The sequence below is a fragment of the Thunnus thynnus genome, chromosome 4 (assembly GCF_963924715.1).
Source record: "Thunnus thynnus chromosome 4, fThuThy2.1, whole genome shotgun sequence".
Taxonomy (NCBI): Eukaryota; Metazoa; Chordata; class Actinopteri; order Scombriformes; family Scombridae; genus Thunnus; species Thunnus thynnus.
Genome location: NC_089520.1, coordinates 14,009,039 through 14,028,029, shown reverse-complemented (window position 1 = coordinate 14,028,029; position 18,991 = coordinate 14,009,039). Strand labels below are relative to the sequence as shown.

At 39.1% G+C, this 18,991-nt stretch overlaps 1 protein-coding gene across 2 annotated transcripts in view; it reads right to left on the bottom strand.

Annotated features, from left to right (window-relative positions):
• Positions 1-17,188, bottom strand: part of LOC137181247 (potassium voltage-gated channel subfamily D member 3-like) — an 86,128-nt gene extending 68,940 nt beyond the window's left edge. For both annotated transcript variants that reach the window (XM_067586813.1, XM_067586814.1), the window contains exons 1-2: positions 16,727-17,188; positions 14,190-15,361 (exon numbers count right to left, since the gene is read on the bottom strand). In XM_067586813.1, coding sequence (XP_067442914.1) covers positions 14,190-15,292 — 1,103 coding nt within the window. In that variant the 5' untranslated portion in view covers positions 15,293-15,361; positions 16,727-17,188. The remainder of the gene's footprint in view (positions 1-14,189; positions 15,362-16,726) is intronic.
• Positions 17,189-18,991: the final 1,803 nt, after the last annotated feature.

Below are 18,991 nucleotides of genomic sequence, written 5' to 3'. Positions count from 1 at the left end.
CACTTGGAAATCAATAGTGTTTGGGAGGCTCTGAGCAGCGCTGTTTTGACACATAGGTCAAAATCTGTCTCGTTGCCTGGGAAACTCTTGGTAGCGTATCTCCTTTTAAGGAATAGGGCAGTGCGTAAGCGAGTGAGTGGTTCAGTGAGAGAGTGAGCGGCAGAAAAGTGACAGTGAATGCGAGTGGAGCAGAGAAAAAGGTTAGCAGTAGGTTGTCAGTCTGGCAGTAAATATACAGTACAGACTACAGTGTGTCAGTTAATAATAGCGGCGGCTTCTCAAGACCAAGAAATGTCTCGTCTGTTCTTTTCCCAACTGCTGGAAAAGGGGTAGTAACAATGGGTTAGCCTAACCTGAAGACATTTAAGTCTTTGAGTTATACAGAATGGAATACTGTGTGGCTGCTAACACCCCCCCTCTTCTACCTTGTACTAATCCATCAGGTAGATGTTGAGACAGACTGACCGACAGGCAGACAGACTTTGCCATCCCTAAAGCCATGCCTCAGTCATGGCTAAGAAACAATCTCATGATAAACCCCAAAAAAGTTTCATCCATTTAAAAAAAGTTATCACGTACTTTTATGATCCTCAACGTTTGCAACATGCAAAAATGTTTAGCATGCTAATCTCTGTGTTAGTGATTCCTTATGATATTCTTCTGATGATATTTTAGTCTGTCAATTTAGCCATTTTGGCTATTATAGCTTTTGCAGACTACACAGTTCTACACTTGCTGCTGTAAGAAAACATGCACACACACATACACACACACACTTATTTGGCAAACATAAATGTTGGTCGACTACATTTTCAAAATATTAAATATTAGTATATTCTGTTGCTCTTAATTTAAAGGCCTAATGTATATTTAAATTAACTCTTGTTGCAAGAATGAGGAAGAAGAGTTATACTGCACTCTGAAAACCAACTAAAGTATGTGTTTAAATATATTTCATTTGCTTTGGTTGTTTCAATATATGCATACAATACAACTGGGACAGTATGGAGATGAATATGGATACAGTATACTTTTTGGTTCAGTGTTGGACCCCTTTTACTAAACCACAAACAGAAGAAAAATTAGTATGGGTAAAATTAAAGAAATATTATGAATACATTTTCAGTTTAACGAAGCCAGCATAATACACAATTAATACTAATAACAACTGTTATCACTATATTTTTCTGTCAGTTCAACAGTCACAGCATCCACTGAGGATGACACAATATAAATATGCCCTCTTTCTTAAATATGAATGTATTGTATTATAACAAACTCTCAAATGTGGATTGTTTTTGCGCTCCAATCAGAAAGCTCACTTTTGTTAATTGATCTTATACCTTGTTTCATGATTGATTGAATGAAACGTAACCAAATCATCACTTCAAATTCAGCTACTGGAGAAAAAAATAATAATATCTGATTCAAATAAATGTAAGAAAATCTATACTTTGCATATTTTTGTTACATCTGCTGAACTGTGGCTGCATATAAATTGATATTTAAAGGTGAGGTGAAAAAGGAGGCATGAGACTGTATGCTAGAGCTGCATTTGAGACTGTGATGGAAAATATAAATAAACATGCTAGTCTTATTTATAATGTCAGGCATATGCACCCCAGGCTAATGACAGCACATACACATAGACAATGACACATATACTTTCCCAAAAAGGACAATCAAAAGTTTCTTTGTCTCCTTCTATGTATGCTCAATCAACCTCTACTGTCCTCTCACTACAGCTTCCTTCAGTATCATCCTTCAGCACATTGAAGGTTATTAGTACATTTTCTTTACCTTTCTCTGAGCCAAACCCTTCCCAGCTGTGTAGTGAGATAAGGGCCAAGCATCTAAAAATAACCCACTCATTCGGGGTACCGAGCATGCCGTTTCATTCAAGGTTCTTCTGTGTGCTCTGACACAAACATCCTGAGATAGGATGTTAGAAACTGTACCAGATAGCACCACGTCTTCTCTCTTCCTTGCTGCTGTCCTTCCTTTTCTGCACGTTTTGATTTGATGTTCTTTCACTTGTTCTCTGCTTCTTTTTACTTTTTTGCCTTCCTCTCACTACTCCCCTGCCTTCTCTCATCCATCTCCTCCCATTTTATTCCACTGTCACATTGTTAATTGATACCTGATGTTCCTATCATTTTTAAGGCTGCAACAATTAGTCGATTAATCAACTAGTTGATTGACAGAAAATGAACCAGCAACTATTTTGATAATCAAATAATTGTTTTTGCCGATTTTTAAAGCAAAAATACCAAAAATCTTCTGTTTTTTAACTTCTCAGTGTAATAATTTAATGCTTTTCTTTGTCTTACATGATAGTAAATTTAAAATCTTTGGGTTTTGACATCTGAAGATGTCACCTTTCACTCTGGGAAATTGTAATGGTCATTTTTCACTATTTTCTAACATTTTATAGACTAAACAATGAATTGATTAATCAAGAAAATAATTAGCAGATTAATTGGTAATGAAAATAATTTTTAGTTGCAGCTCTAATCATTTTTATATTATAAAATATTTCTCCTGTTCGTGTTATACACTCTTGACTTTCCCTTAGCCTACAGTTCACATCCTCTCCCTACACTTCCCCTCTCTTTGTTAACCTTAGCGTGCCAAATTCAATCTCTCTCTCACACACACACACACACACACACACACACCCACACACTGTGTGCCAGTCTCTGTGCCAGCACTCCAAGGCCACTCTGCCCAGCGCGACAGTCCTCTTTCACTGTTTCATTAGCCAGATACTCTTTATAAAGGAGGCGAAGGCAACATGTCACGGACACTTTCAAAAATTTGTAAAGCAGGCAACCAAACACTTACCAATGAAAGTAACTTAGAAAACATCATGTTCATCAAAATGAAATTTCCTGTTGCTTTGTCACACAAAAGTTCTCATCCCCTGCTAAACACACACATTAACATCGCCCTCGTTGTGTTTGAAGTGGAGAGCAATAAAAATCAGTCATTAACAGCTCCTGATTGCGGTTGGAAGACTTTCTTTTGAGGTAAACTGCCATGTAACAAAATCCCACCTGAGGTCTTGAGTCCTCTTGCCTCTGTATTTTTTTTTAAATAAAAAGGTTATCACAACTAAATGATTTAAGGCAAAAAAAAAAAGAAAAAAATACTTCAACAGGTCCTGCTGACTGAAGGCTGCCACGTTCAGACTATATGTGAGGAGAACATTTGCGCCCACCGGTTAAAGCTGCTTGTGTTTACTCTGCAGTCTCAAGCGTGTTCAGTGTTGTGTTATCGCAAATCAAGTATGAGAAATAATCATTATAGCTTACTGGCAACAGTAGGTTCCTAGAAAAGAGATGAAAGACAAGAAGATGAAAGAAAAAAAAATTGGAGTCCAGTGACAGCAGAAAATGAGAATGAGCAGTTCTGCCTTTTAAAGATAGAATGCTCTGAAGATGGATGAAGGACTGTTGAGTGAAGCCAAAACTGCTTGTTTTCAGATGAACAGGAGCAAAAAGGAATAAACTGAATAAATAAATAAATTCAAAAGTCGTGCGCAGTGACAAAGTACATTCAAGGAACAGTGATACATCAGCTATTTCAGAGGTTGAGGTGGAACCTTCAGGGAAGATCCAGAGAAAAATCAGATTATACTAAATTTAATTGCAAAATAAACACATTCATTTATATTCTTTATTTAAAATTATTTACATCTATAAAGTGCTACAGTAGGTTTAAGGAAGATCATAGTTTACCATTACTTACTGAACTTTTATTTGGAATACTTCATGGTTTAATATAGTAGATGATAATGTATATTGTTCTAGTTTTTACTTATCTATATCAGTTCTTATACTTCCTTTTGCTTCTGTAACATTTTCCCTGTGTAGGATCAATAAGTTCATCTTATGTTCTCTTGGCAATAGTGTTCTGTATGTTGTCTACTTTTAAAAACAGAGAAACCAGTTTAAAGCTACTGTTAGGACACTAGTTAAACTTTGTAAACAAAAATGCTTTAAGATATTATTTTGCGGCTTCAAAGTAGGTTTTGATTTCACGATGGAATGTACTTTTGTATTCCTTTAATAGAAGTTGTACGTAGGCTACTTGGTCATCTCAGTACATCCGCTACATGCCTGGGGACAGTAAAGCCAATCTAATGATGAAAGTGTCAGCCTAAGAACTAAAATGGAAAAAGAAATTTTTTTGTACCACTATCCCAGCTACTTCTGGAGCTTGTCAGTGTGACAGCCCGTCCTGTGCCCACATCATGGTTCACGATATGATAATTTGACAGGTCAGTTTTGCACACACGTTGTGCTGCTGCTCTACCCCGACAACGAAGTGATGCAGGATTAAATTCACTGTGACTGAAAAAATACTTTTGTTTGTGTTTTCATTCCTGAAAAAAATTTTTTTTTTTCAGTTACCTCTGCATTATTGGATGATTGCTAGTGAAACTGGAGGTCACTGTATGAATGTGCATGTGCACGTGGTGCACTGAGATAAAGCTTTGGTCATTTTACCACACCAGAGACGAGAGAGAGAGAGCGAGAGAGAGAGAGAGAGAAGACAGAGCAGAAGTCATTAAGCTTTCCAGACACCACTATCCTTTGCAAGTTTAATTCTTTTAAAATGAGTTTAGGTGTTAAATGAAACCGTGTTGGAGCTAAATTAAATTCCACAGCTATCATTAGAAAGGTTTCTATTAAAGAGCCTTGTGCTGGGAAATTGGCTCCAAGAGCATCTTGGCCTGATAAAGGCAGAAATATTTCTAATTTCCTACAAGCTGCACTCGTTTTGACCCCAGGGGTTCAGCAAGGCAACAAAATAGCCCATTAATTCTATTTGAAAGCAGGCTGCCATTGAAAACCACCACAATATCTAACCTCTGATGATTGTGTGAAAGAACATGCCCGCTTATAAACCATGCAGCACTACGTCCCAGTTCTGTTTCAGCTTGGCGCAGAGATCCTGAATTATTAACAAAACAATGTATGTCATCCCAGAATTAATTGGCATTTATTACTTCTTCAAACGCCATCCAAACTACTCATTTCTGTTACAAATTATCCATTATTACCACATAAAAGAATACATACAGTACACAAATACTTTTTTTATTTATATAACTCAAACAAAAGACCACACACCAGATACCAGAGGCTGTTCAAAAAAGGTAAAACGATAAACACATGGACATTAATTTAGATATTACAAGTATGCTGTAAAACCTAAAATACTCACACAGACTATTAATTCACTCCCGACATGAGAGGCTTTGTTCAACCCAGTGTTAATTAATCCCTTTACACAGAGCCTGGTGCCGAGCTAAATATGCAGTTAAGAATACCTTTCATCAAAACCAGGCCTGAGATTATTGCTTTCTTTATTGTCACCAAACTCACAACTCCAGACTTGCTTATTGTAGTTTCACAGCCATTGGGATCAGCTGTCAAGTTGGACAATTAACCTCATGTTCAAAAATATTCAGAGACACAAACGTTAAGACAAAGAACAGACAAACACATCCTTATTAGTTGTTCAAAGATGTCGGTTTCCAAAAGACGGTTGATGGATGAGATGGAAGTTAAAAGGTGGAAAGTCTTCAAAAGTATAGTTTTGTAAAGTCTCTATTTCATATTGCTGTAAACTAATAGCCTTCAGGTTTTGGACAGTTGCTTGGATGAAACAAGTTATTGATAATGTCACTTTAAGCCCCGGGGACTTGTGATGGACATTTATTTTACTATTTTTGACACTATTCATTAAATGATTGAAGGGCTAGATATACTATATGGATGTGGACAAACTCTGTTCCACAAGCCCTTTAAGTTAAATGACAAATACGTAGTTTATTACATTCCAGAAAGACACCCCTATTGGCAGGATTAAATATTTGTCAGTGCCCAGAACTATTACAAATCAGTGTAACAAAATTTAAATATCACACTGGCTGTTATGGTTAAGGTTTGGATAACTTGTCATGGTTTAGGATAAAAAGATACTTTGTTAAAGGATAATTCCATTTTATTTCAACATGATGTATTTCCTATAGCCTATGTGGCCATTGTGACTCTATGGGTCATGCTAACTTTGCACTCATCAGCTCTGTAATAGAGATTCGGGGAGACAAGGACTAAGGCAAAACAGTTGCAAGCAGCGCGAGCCTCCTACACCTTTCCACATAAACATGATTTTTAAATAAATTGCTTGTCAGTCTGAATGAAAATAAATACAGAAACTATCTGCATGAAGCAACCATTGTGGTTTACTGCATAGGGATAGCCACAATGGCCACATTTCTGAGAAATACATCAGTTTGAAATAAACCAGAATTGTCATTTAAGGTAAGTGGACCTTTGTTGTCATAGTTAAAATAATGACTATTTTTTAAAGTTTTGACTATTGGTAGGAAAATGGAAAGAACAGCAGTCTCCCATGTTTAAGTCTGTTGTTTTGTTAAACCCTACCATCCACCCAACCTCCTCTACAAACTTGTGACTGTATAATATTGTCACACTACTTCCTTTTATGCTTCAGATGGACAAGAGTCACAATTCCTGCGGCTGCTAGAAGGCTTTGTCAGTTGAACGTAAACATGTCATTTTTGGGAAATAGCTGAAATCACTGATGGTACTGTTTTTCTTGGAGAGAGAGCCTCTTTTGTTTATACCACACTGGGTGTCTGCATACACAGCACAAATGTGTTGGCCCATACAGTCAGCGCAAACCTTTGCAGACATGGGCAGAAGACAGAATTCACATCATGTAGACCCTTATGGCTGCACAGACACAGAAAGTATAATTTGAGCTTCATGGATTCACTGGAGAATTAATTACAAGATTAATTGATGATGAAAATGATCATTAGTTCCAGTATGCGCATAAGCATGCGTGCAACAGTATGGTTTATGCATACAGACACTGTAAGAAAACTGAAGCAACAATCAAAGAATGAGTGAGTTTTATTTGGTCTTTCTCAACTACTTCCCTCTCATTTCGAGCAACTCTGCATGGCAGAGTTCTTGTGAACCCAAAGCACGACTCATCTGACATCTCTCTTCCTGCCTTTGGCCCCTAGGCCCAGTCCACTTTGTCTAATAGAGATGTTGAGCAGAGAACACAGAGGGGGGCGAGCAAAAAGTCTCTCTGAAGAAAGAAGCAGATTATATATAGCTACTGATTAAGGCAGAGATGGGAACATGACCTACATGCATAACAACATTTTCTCTCACTTTCTGCTACAGAACAAGCCTCCGTCCAGGACCAGGACTCTACAACTGGGAGAATCACTCTAATTATAACACTGGAGTCAGATTTCAATGCACACCTCATTAATATTTCTCTCATTATTGGGTTAATAATGTTTTTAGAGGCGTGGGAGACCTGGGAGAGCCGCTGGCGTGCCAGTGAACCTTCGCTTTCAGTGCACCTGTCATGCAGGTAAAAATGGCTGCTCTCATCCATTGTGCCTGTATCGTGTATCAGATTATAGTTGAAACAGATAACTCCCTTTCACACACAGAGCCTGTGTTCTCAAAATAGCTATTCCCCTGGGAGACTCATGGGGGATGAGGGAGGAAGGGGGGAGAGCAAGATAGTTAGGGAGAGAGGGCTTTCTCCTTCCTCATCAATCTTTTAGATCCTGTCCCACTGATGCCAATGACCGGGTATCCGGCCAGCTCCGACAGCGGCAGCGCCAGCAGGCAGCCGTGGGGAGCGGACCTTGCTGAGATTCAATCCAGATCCTTTTATCAGCCACCTGAGGTTGATTTAACACCCCTGTTCCTGGACAGTGAAAGCGCCTGATTATACAGCCAGTCAGTCCCTTTCTCCCCCCTCATCTCCCTCAGCTCCAGCCCATTACCCAGAACTGCTGCCCTGTCTGGGCTCATGCAGACACGGAGAGGACGCAGGGGGGCAGGTCATAAAGGCGAGACAAGATCAAAGGCAATAAGTATGTATGTGTCTGGATGAATCAGCATATAAATGTGTGTGTGTGTGTGTGTGTGTGTGTGTGTGTGTGCGTGCTCATTGCGACTGTAACCCAAAATGCATCTGATCAAACAGTCGACAGACTCAAGTGTGTTTTTTCTGTGGCTTATCTGGTATAATTCCCTCTTTTTATGCTTATTACTCTGAGTTATCAGTGTGTCTGTACATTTGCTAGTTTGTGTATATGAGTCTTTCTGCCAAAGGTCACATTTAGGCATAAATGTTGGACTTCACACTGGTTTAATGGGAACAGCTTGTCTAACTGGGGACAACACTGGAATTTCATTTCACTAGAATGTGGTTCAGAATAACATAAATAGTTACACTAATTTCAAACATGAAGATCCGTTTCTCATCATGGGAAGCACAACCTGTTGAACTTCTGTGGCTCTCTGGAGAGAAAGTCTGAGAAAATTACCCCCGGTGATGTCACCAGTTATTACTGGGCTTGCGACTTTAAGTTATTTATGGAAAGACGTGGGCATTTACCAGGCGGAGGGAGGGTCTAACAAAAGATGCTATTGAGTTGTATTATGGGAAGTGTAGGATCCGGGGATTTTGAAGTTTGATTCAGCCTGGGGGTAGGGATTTAATCTGGATATATCGGCCTCTGTTGCATCATTTTATCTACCACTCACAAGTCTCCCAACTTCATCAAACGGTAATACCGTATCACTGGAATACCCCTTTAAGTATCATATTTTAGGCTAAAGTTAGGGTAAGGTTTAAGCTTAGTGATGTATGAGCTGAGGCTGGGGTTGATGGATAGTCAATGCAAAGTTTTCAACAGTATGTGTTAGTTGCTGAAAATGAAAATAATAAAAACAGTGTAAGGTGGGCCAAATACCCGCTCTAGTACTTTGTTTACATCAATATACAATCTGATGAAATTAAAGAAAAAAAAGAAACTAAATTGTAAATAAACACTAAGATTTGTAGTAATAACAAGTACACAAACACCCATATACACACGCCCACACACACACACACACACACACAAACATGTTGATTAAAACGGGTGCAGATTTTATTTTTCAATTAAGTGAGATCACTATAAGAAAACAACCAGAAGTGCTCAAGCACAGGAGGAAAAACATGCTACCATCATATTTTCACCCCACTTTAAGGTATACTATGCAGGATGTGTTGGTTGATGTTTGAAAACACACAGCAATCAAAGTTGGCCTCTCCTCCCCAGCTCAACTAGTGAGAGAGAGAGAGAGAGAGAGAGAGCAATGATGGTCGAGCGAGCTCGAGAGTGAACAAAGAGAGTGAGTTGCACTGGCAAAAACAAAGCCATGAATCAAATAAATAAAACATTATTTTCTGATTGTTTTATGGCGGTTACATTCTAAAGCACAAATAAACACACCCACACCTCCGCACAACCCCACAGGAAGGTGCCGCATTGCCAGATTTTCAGTGAATGCAGCCGAAGCGCACGCTTCATCCTGTCTGCCGTGGCCTCTCTGCTCTGCGTGTGTGCAGCTCAGCCCCGCCCTCAGTCAAGCAGACACACAGACCTGCAGCTCTTTATACATCCATGAGAGATGAGACAGAGAGCAGAGCGGAGCAGAGGAGAGAGACGGAGACAGCAATGTAAGCTGGTCGCTGTTATTGGCTGGGGGCTACACACCCATTGCCCCAAAGAAAATACAGGCAGACGGCAGAGTCTCTGCAGATAAACTCGCCGCCATACACTTCTAATGGGTCATAAGGGATGACTGAGAAGGATTACTTTTGTATGAGTCTATACATTGTTTTTTAGGAAAATCCTGCATAGTATGCCCTTAATGTACTACAGTATATTCTGGATGGAGATTAAATGTTTTCCCTTATGGATTCTTATATGCATTGACAGATAAGTTTATTGGTGACCTCATCTGAGCATATGTCCCTTCCGCAGAAGAACAGATTGTTGTTCACAGTTGTAATCATACAGAGATTAATCTCTCTTACTGTATAATAAAAAAAACAAAACTGGAGGATGTTGCGGGGGCATCGCTAGCATCACTCTTTGAACAATTTTATTTTCACCCACTTGTTTTTGTTTTGTTAGCATGGGTTGGAGTTCTACAAAACAAACATTGTACTGTACCTGCTTGTGTAGGTTTGTGGGGAAAAGAGTCCCATATTTTGCTGTTTTGATCAAATGGGGTTATAGATCATTGTGCTACAAACAGCTAAATACTGAGAAATGTATATCTGGATGTGTGTTGGCAGTGCAGATGCAAAACTACTGAATTTTTTATGTTTAAAATCCAAAAAAAAAAAAAAAAAAAATCAAGTTTTTCCTCTTGTTTATCTGTATTTGCACCCTGGGACTCAAATGAATGTGGTGAGATCAGTTTGGAAAGTAGCAAATTAACAGATTTTTAATCCAGAAGAGCACAAAAAGAAGGGACATTCATTATGTATCCCCTAACAACTGGTTTTGGATTTTAGATCTTGTATGTGGAACAGAAATATTTCTAATGGTCTTGCCATTGCAAATAAATTCTATGAGTAAACCTATGTGGCTTTAAAGAGAAAACATGTTGAATTTCACAAAATGGTCCTTGAACATGCATCAGTTGATAGTTTTTCGGATTGCAAATGACTGTCCTTGGTTAGCGACGAGGATCACTATTGTTGTGCTGTAGATAGACTCTCAGTGGTGCTGCCTATTGTGTGTTGGACATAAAAGCTCAACACCCATTGTTCAGGGTTCACAATTTGCATAATGCTTTCACCTTGGCATTTCTATCCTTTTGTATGTGTGATACAAAAGACTCTCTCATAACACTTATAATAAACACACACACACACAAATACTGTAGCACAGGTAAGGTCAGGCAGCCTTTTCAGCCCCTACACAATAGAGAGACTATTTGTGCTATTCTGGTCTGGAGAACCTTGGTTGACTTTTCTTTTGGTTTCCATTTCTTTATTTGTGAAAAGACTTGGGGCCAGGTGCCTAAATAATGCATACATACAAAAACCATGCATATGCCATTTCCCGCACATAAACTGGAATTTATAAATACAGAATGTGCAGTGAGAATGTGTGCATGCTTTCTTTAAACCAGGCATACACATGTTTTCTAAAGCAATCTGAGGGTGATGTGATGAGGTGGAGATGAACTATAAGGTGAGAGATGGAATATTTTAGTACAATATTGTTATGATAATTATCCAGCTACACTGATTGTGATTTTCTGCGTTCACACAGAGATTTGTAAAATGCCAATAAAAGACACATTTCTAAACATAACATTGATTAATTACTCTTGTGTGATTAATTTTATCACTTTTCTTTTAATTTACATAGGGGTCAACATTTTATTTTGCTTTTAATATTCTTATTTTATCTTTAGTTGTGTCACACAAAGTCGGTTTAGATATGAGCGCTACAAACTAATCATTGATTGCATTTCTGAGATATCACTACTGACGATGGTTTACAGGTCCATGTGATGAATTAAAAACAGTATAAAGAGCTCCACAGCTATGCATAATGGTCACGTATAATAGCAGCTGTTCTGTGGGTAGAGAACCTCGCCAGTGCAAGACAATCACTGAAACTGCACTTCTTCTTTCCCATTTGTTTCATTGACAGGTGTACAGTCTGGCGGAGCAGACAGCGAACTGATATGAAAACAGCTGGTTAACGACGTGTCTTCATCCATTTATGGCTAATTGTGGGAGTGGAAATCAGGCTTGTGCACGTGCGCCCAGTTCTTCAGCGACTGAGATTTATAAAACAGAACTATGCGTATGCAGGGCTTTATAAATCTGACGAAAAGAATGCATATGCATATTTCTGGCTTTGTGCATACACACTGTTTTAGTCATGAATCTACACAGAGTTTTATGTATCTGGCCCCAGAAGAATAAATAACAATCTATTTTTCCATAGGTGATGTTTCTACTGTAATGCCACTTTAAAAAGGACAGGAAGTTTCAAGGCTGCTGCCCAAACATGTCACTCCTAAACAGGGAAACAAACATACTTGGTTAGAAAAAAGCCACAAGTTTACATCATTAGGTGTCTTGTTAAGGGTCAAAGGAGGTGCTGCATGACAGCCCACACATTCTCCTGTCCAGTCTTCCACCAGATCACTCTCAGTAATGATGACTGCAAAAATGCAGCATTTTGACACAATATTTACATGAATATATTGTATATACAATATATATTGATTTTAAAACTCTCTGGGCCTGTTCGAAAAGGTACATCTGTAAAAAAGAAAAGAAAAAAAGAAGAAAAAAGTGTCTTAAATGATATTTCATTTTTGCGAATTTCCACCTTGCATCATTTGTATGTATTTGACCACTGGACCATTTGTGTTTATTTATTTGAAACATTTTCAACTAATGCGTATTTGCATAAATTTGCACTGCCCAAGGCGAATTTGTGTCTAATCATATCTTTGCATTGATTATGTAATCGTGCCACGTCTACAATTCGCTTCGTGTTCTGCGTGAACACACCATAACAGTTAAAGGATAGGTTCACATGAGCTGAGCTAAAGTGATGAGACAGTAACACAAAAGGACATTTTAACTAAAAAGACTAATTTGGGAAGATATCCACTTTTTGTTTTTCTAATTCAGACTCCTGAAGCCACATACTAGCTTCACCTGTACCAGAATGTATTTTATACAACATAAGGACTGTGGATTTTGTCCCTCATCACTTACACTGGAGTCATGTTAGGGATCTCTTCACAGTCAGTATGGACAGAAGGAAGAATTAAAGTGATCAAAAACTCCATTAATATAGATATGAGCATATGAGTTTTGTTTTAAGACTCACTTAAGTGAATCATCATTTTGTGTCATTGTCATTTTATTCCAAAAAGCAGTTTTGCATTTACATATTCAAAATTATGTACAAAGAGAGTCAGAATGGAAAGGTGATTTTCAGAAACTCATAATTATTCATCCACTGTGTCTTCATAATACAGTACTTCACTCTGCCAAACTTCGAGAACACCTTCAAGTTCACGTTGCCATTTATACCACTGAATCTCAGGGAGCTTATGTAAAAGATTAAGAGTGGAGTAGAATCATAATAAAGGTGACACAGGACCTCTCATGGGACACCTTGCCTCCAGGCACACAGAAGAGAAATCTGACTTTATAATGCAGTTAAATAAATTCCTCAAAAGGCATTTTTACACTGAGGGCCTAGGTCATAAATATGGTGTTTCTGGTGGGGCACCAATTAGTAGAAGACAAATCAGTCAGAAATGTCAGAAATAAATAAGAAAAAATGTATCTTACAATACATGTTACACTGAGATTGAGAGGAATGGGGGGTTAATAGTCACCCAGAACCTCATTTTTACCCCAGGTCTGCCTAGACGTTTAATCTGGCCTTGTTAAAATCCCTTATGGAAAATAAGAATGGGTTTATGTATTTTGTGAAGGAAGATGTGTTTTGTTTATGTTAAGACACTAAATTCTGCTTTTTTCCTTTGCAAAACAATCAAACAGAACCACTGTTCATTCAAATGTATTAAGGTGTCACGTCATTTAAATATCACATGGGTGCAGAAGTGAAAACATTAAAAACATGTGTTAGTTAATTGAATAATTGTTAATTGGCTTACCATGCTATTATAATTGTTTGTTTCCAACAATCAGTTATGATTTTAACTGTACTGGTTGAGCAGTGCTGTATGTCTTGGGTCAGGCTACTGGATCTATTTCTCAATAGGCTGGAAAAAATTTTATTGAGAAACATTTATTTATAAAGTAAAAAAAAAAAGAAATGCAAATGTACCTCTGCGTCAGTCAAGTCTTTAGTGGACACACAAACCTTTGTAGCATCTGGGCATCTTTTCATCGTATTGTATGTTCAACTTCTATCTCTGTATTTGGTGAGCTCTAAGTAAAGCAAACAAAATGCCACGAGTGTTTGTGCTGGGAGATAAATGCTACAGTACCCACCATTACTCACACTGGCAGCCTCAAATAAGCTGCAGCGTACTGAAGTATGGGGGCAGGCTGTCTTAATGCTCATTTGAAATTCAAAGCGGTTTTCATAAATTATTCAATTTATCTAAAAATCCACAATGAAATTACATCTAGAACATCATTTAAAATCACAAACAATTGTTTTAGTTCTGTAATAAATATAAATACAGTTTAACAGAGTGGACGAGAGATAAATAATACCTGTGTGTGTGTGTGTGTGTGTGTGTGTGTTTATTACTCACCCCAGTGTAGTCATGGTGACAATAGTGTACCAGAAAGAAGCTGGGATGCTGGTGAACTTGCTGGAGCTGGAGCCCTTCTCTGCGTAGAACATGACCGTGGCGAAGATGATGATGGCCATGGTGAGTGAGAAGAGGAGGAAGCCCAGCTCTGAAGCGCAACTCTTGAGTGTATAACCCAAGATACGCAGGCCCTGTGAGTGACGGGAGAACTTGAAGATGCGAAACACTCGAAACACACGCAGTGTCACAAAGGCGCCGCTCACGTCCTCGTTGTTTGTCATAACCAGGCCAATGTAGTATGGCAAGATGGCCACCACATCGATGATGCTCATCACTGAGCGCATGAAACGGTAACGGCTAGGTGCAGCAAACAAACGCATCAGGTACTCCACTGTGAATATCATAACGCAGGCGGTGTCCATGCAGAAGAAAGCCACTGTGTAGCGTTCACCACATGGCATGTCTTTCTGGTTGGCGGTGGATCCACAGGGCACCGTCTCCACCACATTAGTGATGACTGAGATGGCGATGAAGAAACCGGTGACATAGTAGAAGACCAGGGCCATGGTGGAGGTGTGGGGGTTCTCAAAGGCCCGCCACATAGTCTCCCTGAAGTTCATGTTGGGTAGCTTCATGTCCTTGTTCTCCTCCTGATCATCTTGCAGCCTTTCTAAATTCTCCCTCTTTCTGTCCTTGTACTCTTCATAGCAGCAGTCACCGATGATCTCAGGGATGATGCCGAAGAAGGTCAGCTCCTCATCGTAAGCCGAGATGCACTCGTGACGAGGGTAGTGGAGCTTCCCTGTCCGGTAGAAGTTGAGGATGCTTCTGAAGGCATCAGGATCCCGGTCAAAGAAGTACTCTTTGGTTTCCTCGTTGTAAAAGAAGTCCTTTTCAGAGCTGCCCAGCAGGGTGTCTGGGTAGCGGTCCAGAGTGGTTCTCCAGGTTTGAAAACGACGGCCACTGACATTGAGGATGATCAGCTCATCCTGTTTCTTACTGTTGTCTCTGGGTGCAACAGGCATGGGGCAGTTAGCAACGGGCATCCAACCAATTGCTGCTGCCCTGGCAAAAGGGAGCCATGCTGCTACTCCTGTTGCCATCGTAAAGAAGAGTCTTGGAAGTAGTCCTCCTCACCTTCAGACTCGACTTTCCTCAAGATCAACTGACATCTGAAGGATATATGGCAAAAAGAGAGAGGGAACAAAGCTGAAAATTAACAGCAGCACACTAGAAGATCAAACAAATTGCTATCACTGTAAATGAAGCAGCATGAAGCTTTTGACATTTGAAGTTCAGAATGAGTTTTTCTCTCTATTAAATTTCCAGTCACTCTCTGTGGCTTTCAGTCCAAATCCAACAGAACCTGCCTGAAATGTAACAAGTCCTCCTAATTAAATGACCACATAGGTCATTTGTACCTGCACTCCAGAATGACCCATAGGAGCATAATATGCCGCTTTACAAAACCGTTACAAATCACTGTTAAAAAATAATTATGTTTTATGGTGTGACAACACTGTGGTTAAGGTCTGGTTAGGTTTAGGCGCTCATGGTTTGGGTTAAAATGATCACTTGAAACGTAGTTAAACATGGCAACTGTCGTCATGGCAACAGTAAAAACCACGTTACAGTTTTTTAAAATATGTCCCAACTCACTCACTGATCATTGACAGTCAGTGATCATAACCAAGTCACCTCATACTGATGTCATCTGAACTGCGTCACTTCCCTGGGTCATAATTACTATGGCCACTAGATGGCGTCTTTCACTCAAACGTAACTATAGGTCGTTTTTTGCCAACTGAATTTATGACCTGTACTGTTGTTTTTCTTGGGAGGACATTGTTCAGTTTTGTTCAGTATAATTTCAGTTATAATGTATTATATCTCAACATAGAGTTTAGAATTTATTCTTGTATCTAAAGTTTGTTCTCACACAGTGATTCATACCAGTTTGTAGGGTTGCATAGTGAACCAATTTACTTCTACTGGATCTAAGCTGACATTTGCTACAAATATAAATTAATAAATTTTGATATACAATGAATACGATAGCCTAAATACTATGGATGTAAACTTTAACATCAATCTATCCTGAACAGCATCATTAGACTGGTCTACAAAGAGGAGCGCTGTCATTTACTGAAACCTGTTGAATCGGAATAAGGAGGTAACCTGCTCCAGATTTATCTGAGTGGATATATTATTTTACAATTTTCGGTGGTTTTATTTAAAGACAATTAAATTAGTGACCTAGAATTCTTTTAGAAATAATCAACTGGTTAGTTTATTTGTAATAAGAAGTACAGTAAATTGCCTATGTTTACACATATCAGTGTAAAATATTCAACATGTGGGAAAAGGTGGCTGTCTGAAAATACTTTTTCTATTCACGTAAGTTACTTGACAAAATCAAAGTTTTTCTGCTTAAAACTGATTTGTTCACCTGTCGTATGGTAATCTTGAAACGCGACTCAATATATCCCAACACAGACATGCATTTTTTTTGGCAAAAAACCCACAAACAAACTCACCGATAAAAGTGAAGCGGGAACAAAATCCCAAATGGTATGTGTTTCTACGAAGACCGAGTCCTCAGTTACAAGTGCGAGAAGAAGAGCCCGGATCCATCCAGCGAGATGAAGCAGCGCGCAGCACCTTTCTCTCCTCGGTCGGTCGACAGACTCCTGCACCGAGCAGAGCGCCAAAACGCGGCTGGTGGAGCAGAATATATCAGCCTCTCTGGGACACAATGACTACAGGACTCAGAGGGAGCTGTCTGTAGCACGGATTCTACATCCTGACTTCTTTGTTTGCCTGTTGGTGTTTGGAAAGTGAGACGTGATGGTGAGGAGCAGCGTGCGCTTCCTTTTCTCCAGCTCAAAGTAAAATGTGCGTCTCTCCCACTGTGCCAGCTCTGTGTCATCAGCCCTCCTTCCCTCTGCCTCACTTCACCATCATATATGACAGACTCACCCTGTTGTCACTTCTGCTAAATTCAATTATGTTCGTGCTGCACTGCTTACTAAAGCAGAGCACAGCACAGTCTGGTAACGGTTAGGATACGACAGTGATACAGGAGATTAAGAAAAAACAAAACAATACTCACTGCAGTGCAGTAAACTCACTATAGAGCACACTGATATTATAGGCATATTGTGGTGAGTTACAGACGTGGCTGAAATTATTGGTGGCCTTGCATTTTATTAAAACAATGAACTTTTCACACTGAACAGTGTTGAAATTAAAAGGTATTTTATCATCAATGCATGTCTATGTTTGGTTTGCAGTGGGACAATAAAGTTATGAAAATAACTGAATTCATGCTTATTCTACAAATACATTCTAAAATAGCCTGGACAAAATTATTGGTACCCTTTATAGATTGTAAGAAATAATTGATTTGTAGTGATACTTAAAGCAGACTATTATGTTTTAATTATCACAGGTGTTTTCAATCTTATAATCACTCATGAAAAATACTCTGCTGTTTTCTGCCACTGTGTGCATCACATTAAACATGGAAAACAGAAGGAAAAACAGACAGTGGTCTGAAGACATTAGGAAAAAGGTAATATCCAAGCATGGTCAACATAAAGGTTACAAGACCATGTCCAAAGAGCTCTATGTTCCTGTGATCACTGTTGTCAATATTATTAAGAAGTTTAAGGCCCATGGAACTGTATCCAACATCTCTGGATGTGGTCGCAAGCGGAAAATTGGCCCGAGATTGAACAGAAGGATTGCTTGAATGGTTGAGAAAGAACCAAGGAAAACTTCAATACAGATCTAAGCTGATCTTCAAGTTCAAGATACAATAGGTTCCAGTCACACCATCCGTCGCTGTCTGAAAATGGGCACCATAGCAGAAGACTCAGGAAGACGCCGCTTCTAAGAGGGAGACACAAAAAAGCCAGACTAGACTTTGCCAAAATGCATGTTGACAAGCCACAGTCCTTCTGGGAGAATGTGCTTTGGACAGATGAAACAAATTTAGAGCTTTTTGGTAAATCACACCAACCCTATATTTACAGAAGAAAAAACAAAGCTTCAAGTAAAAGAACACCATGCCTACTGTGAAACATGGAGGAGGCTGAGTGATGTTTTGGGGTTGCTTTGCTGCCTCAGGCACTGGGTGCCTTGAATCTGTGCAGGGCACATTGAAATCAGAAGACTATCAAGGCATTTTGGAGTAAAATATACAGCCCAATGTCAGAAAGCATGGTCTTCCAGCAGGATAATGACTCCAAACATACATCAAAAAGCAGCCAAAAGTGGATGAGAAGAAGTGGCCTGCTATGGTTCTTTATCTGAATCCCATTGAACATCTGTGGAACGAGCTGAAACTTGCAGTTGGGAGACGGCACCCATCAAACCTGAGAGAACTGGAGCAGTTTGCTCAAGAAGAGTAGGCCGAACTACCAGCGGAGAAGTGTAGAAACCTTATTCAGAGTTACAGAAAGAGCTTGACTGCAGTTGTTGCCTCCAAAGGCTATGCTACAAATATTAAGTTATGGTTACCCATATTTTTGGCCATGCCATTTTCATTTGTTTTATCGTATTAAATAATATGTTAGGTTAACTTAATACAGAGAAAATTTTGTTGTTGTTTTTTTTTAAAGGTGGAAGGGTACCAATATTTTCGGCCACGTCTGTCAGTACCAGAAGGCTGCAGAATTTACTGTCTTAACTAAAGTAAACACATCCTCCCTCACAAAGTACAGTAGCCCATTCTTATTTTCCATAACGGATTTTAACACTGCCAGATGAAACCTCTAGGAGGATCTTGTATAAAAGTG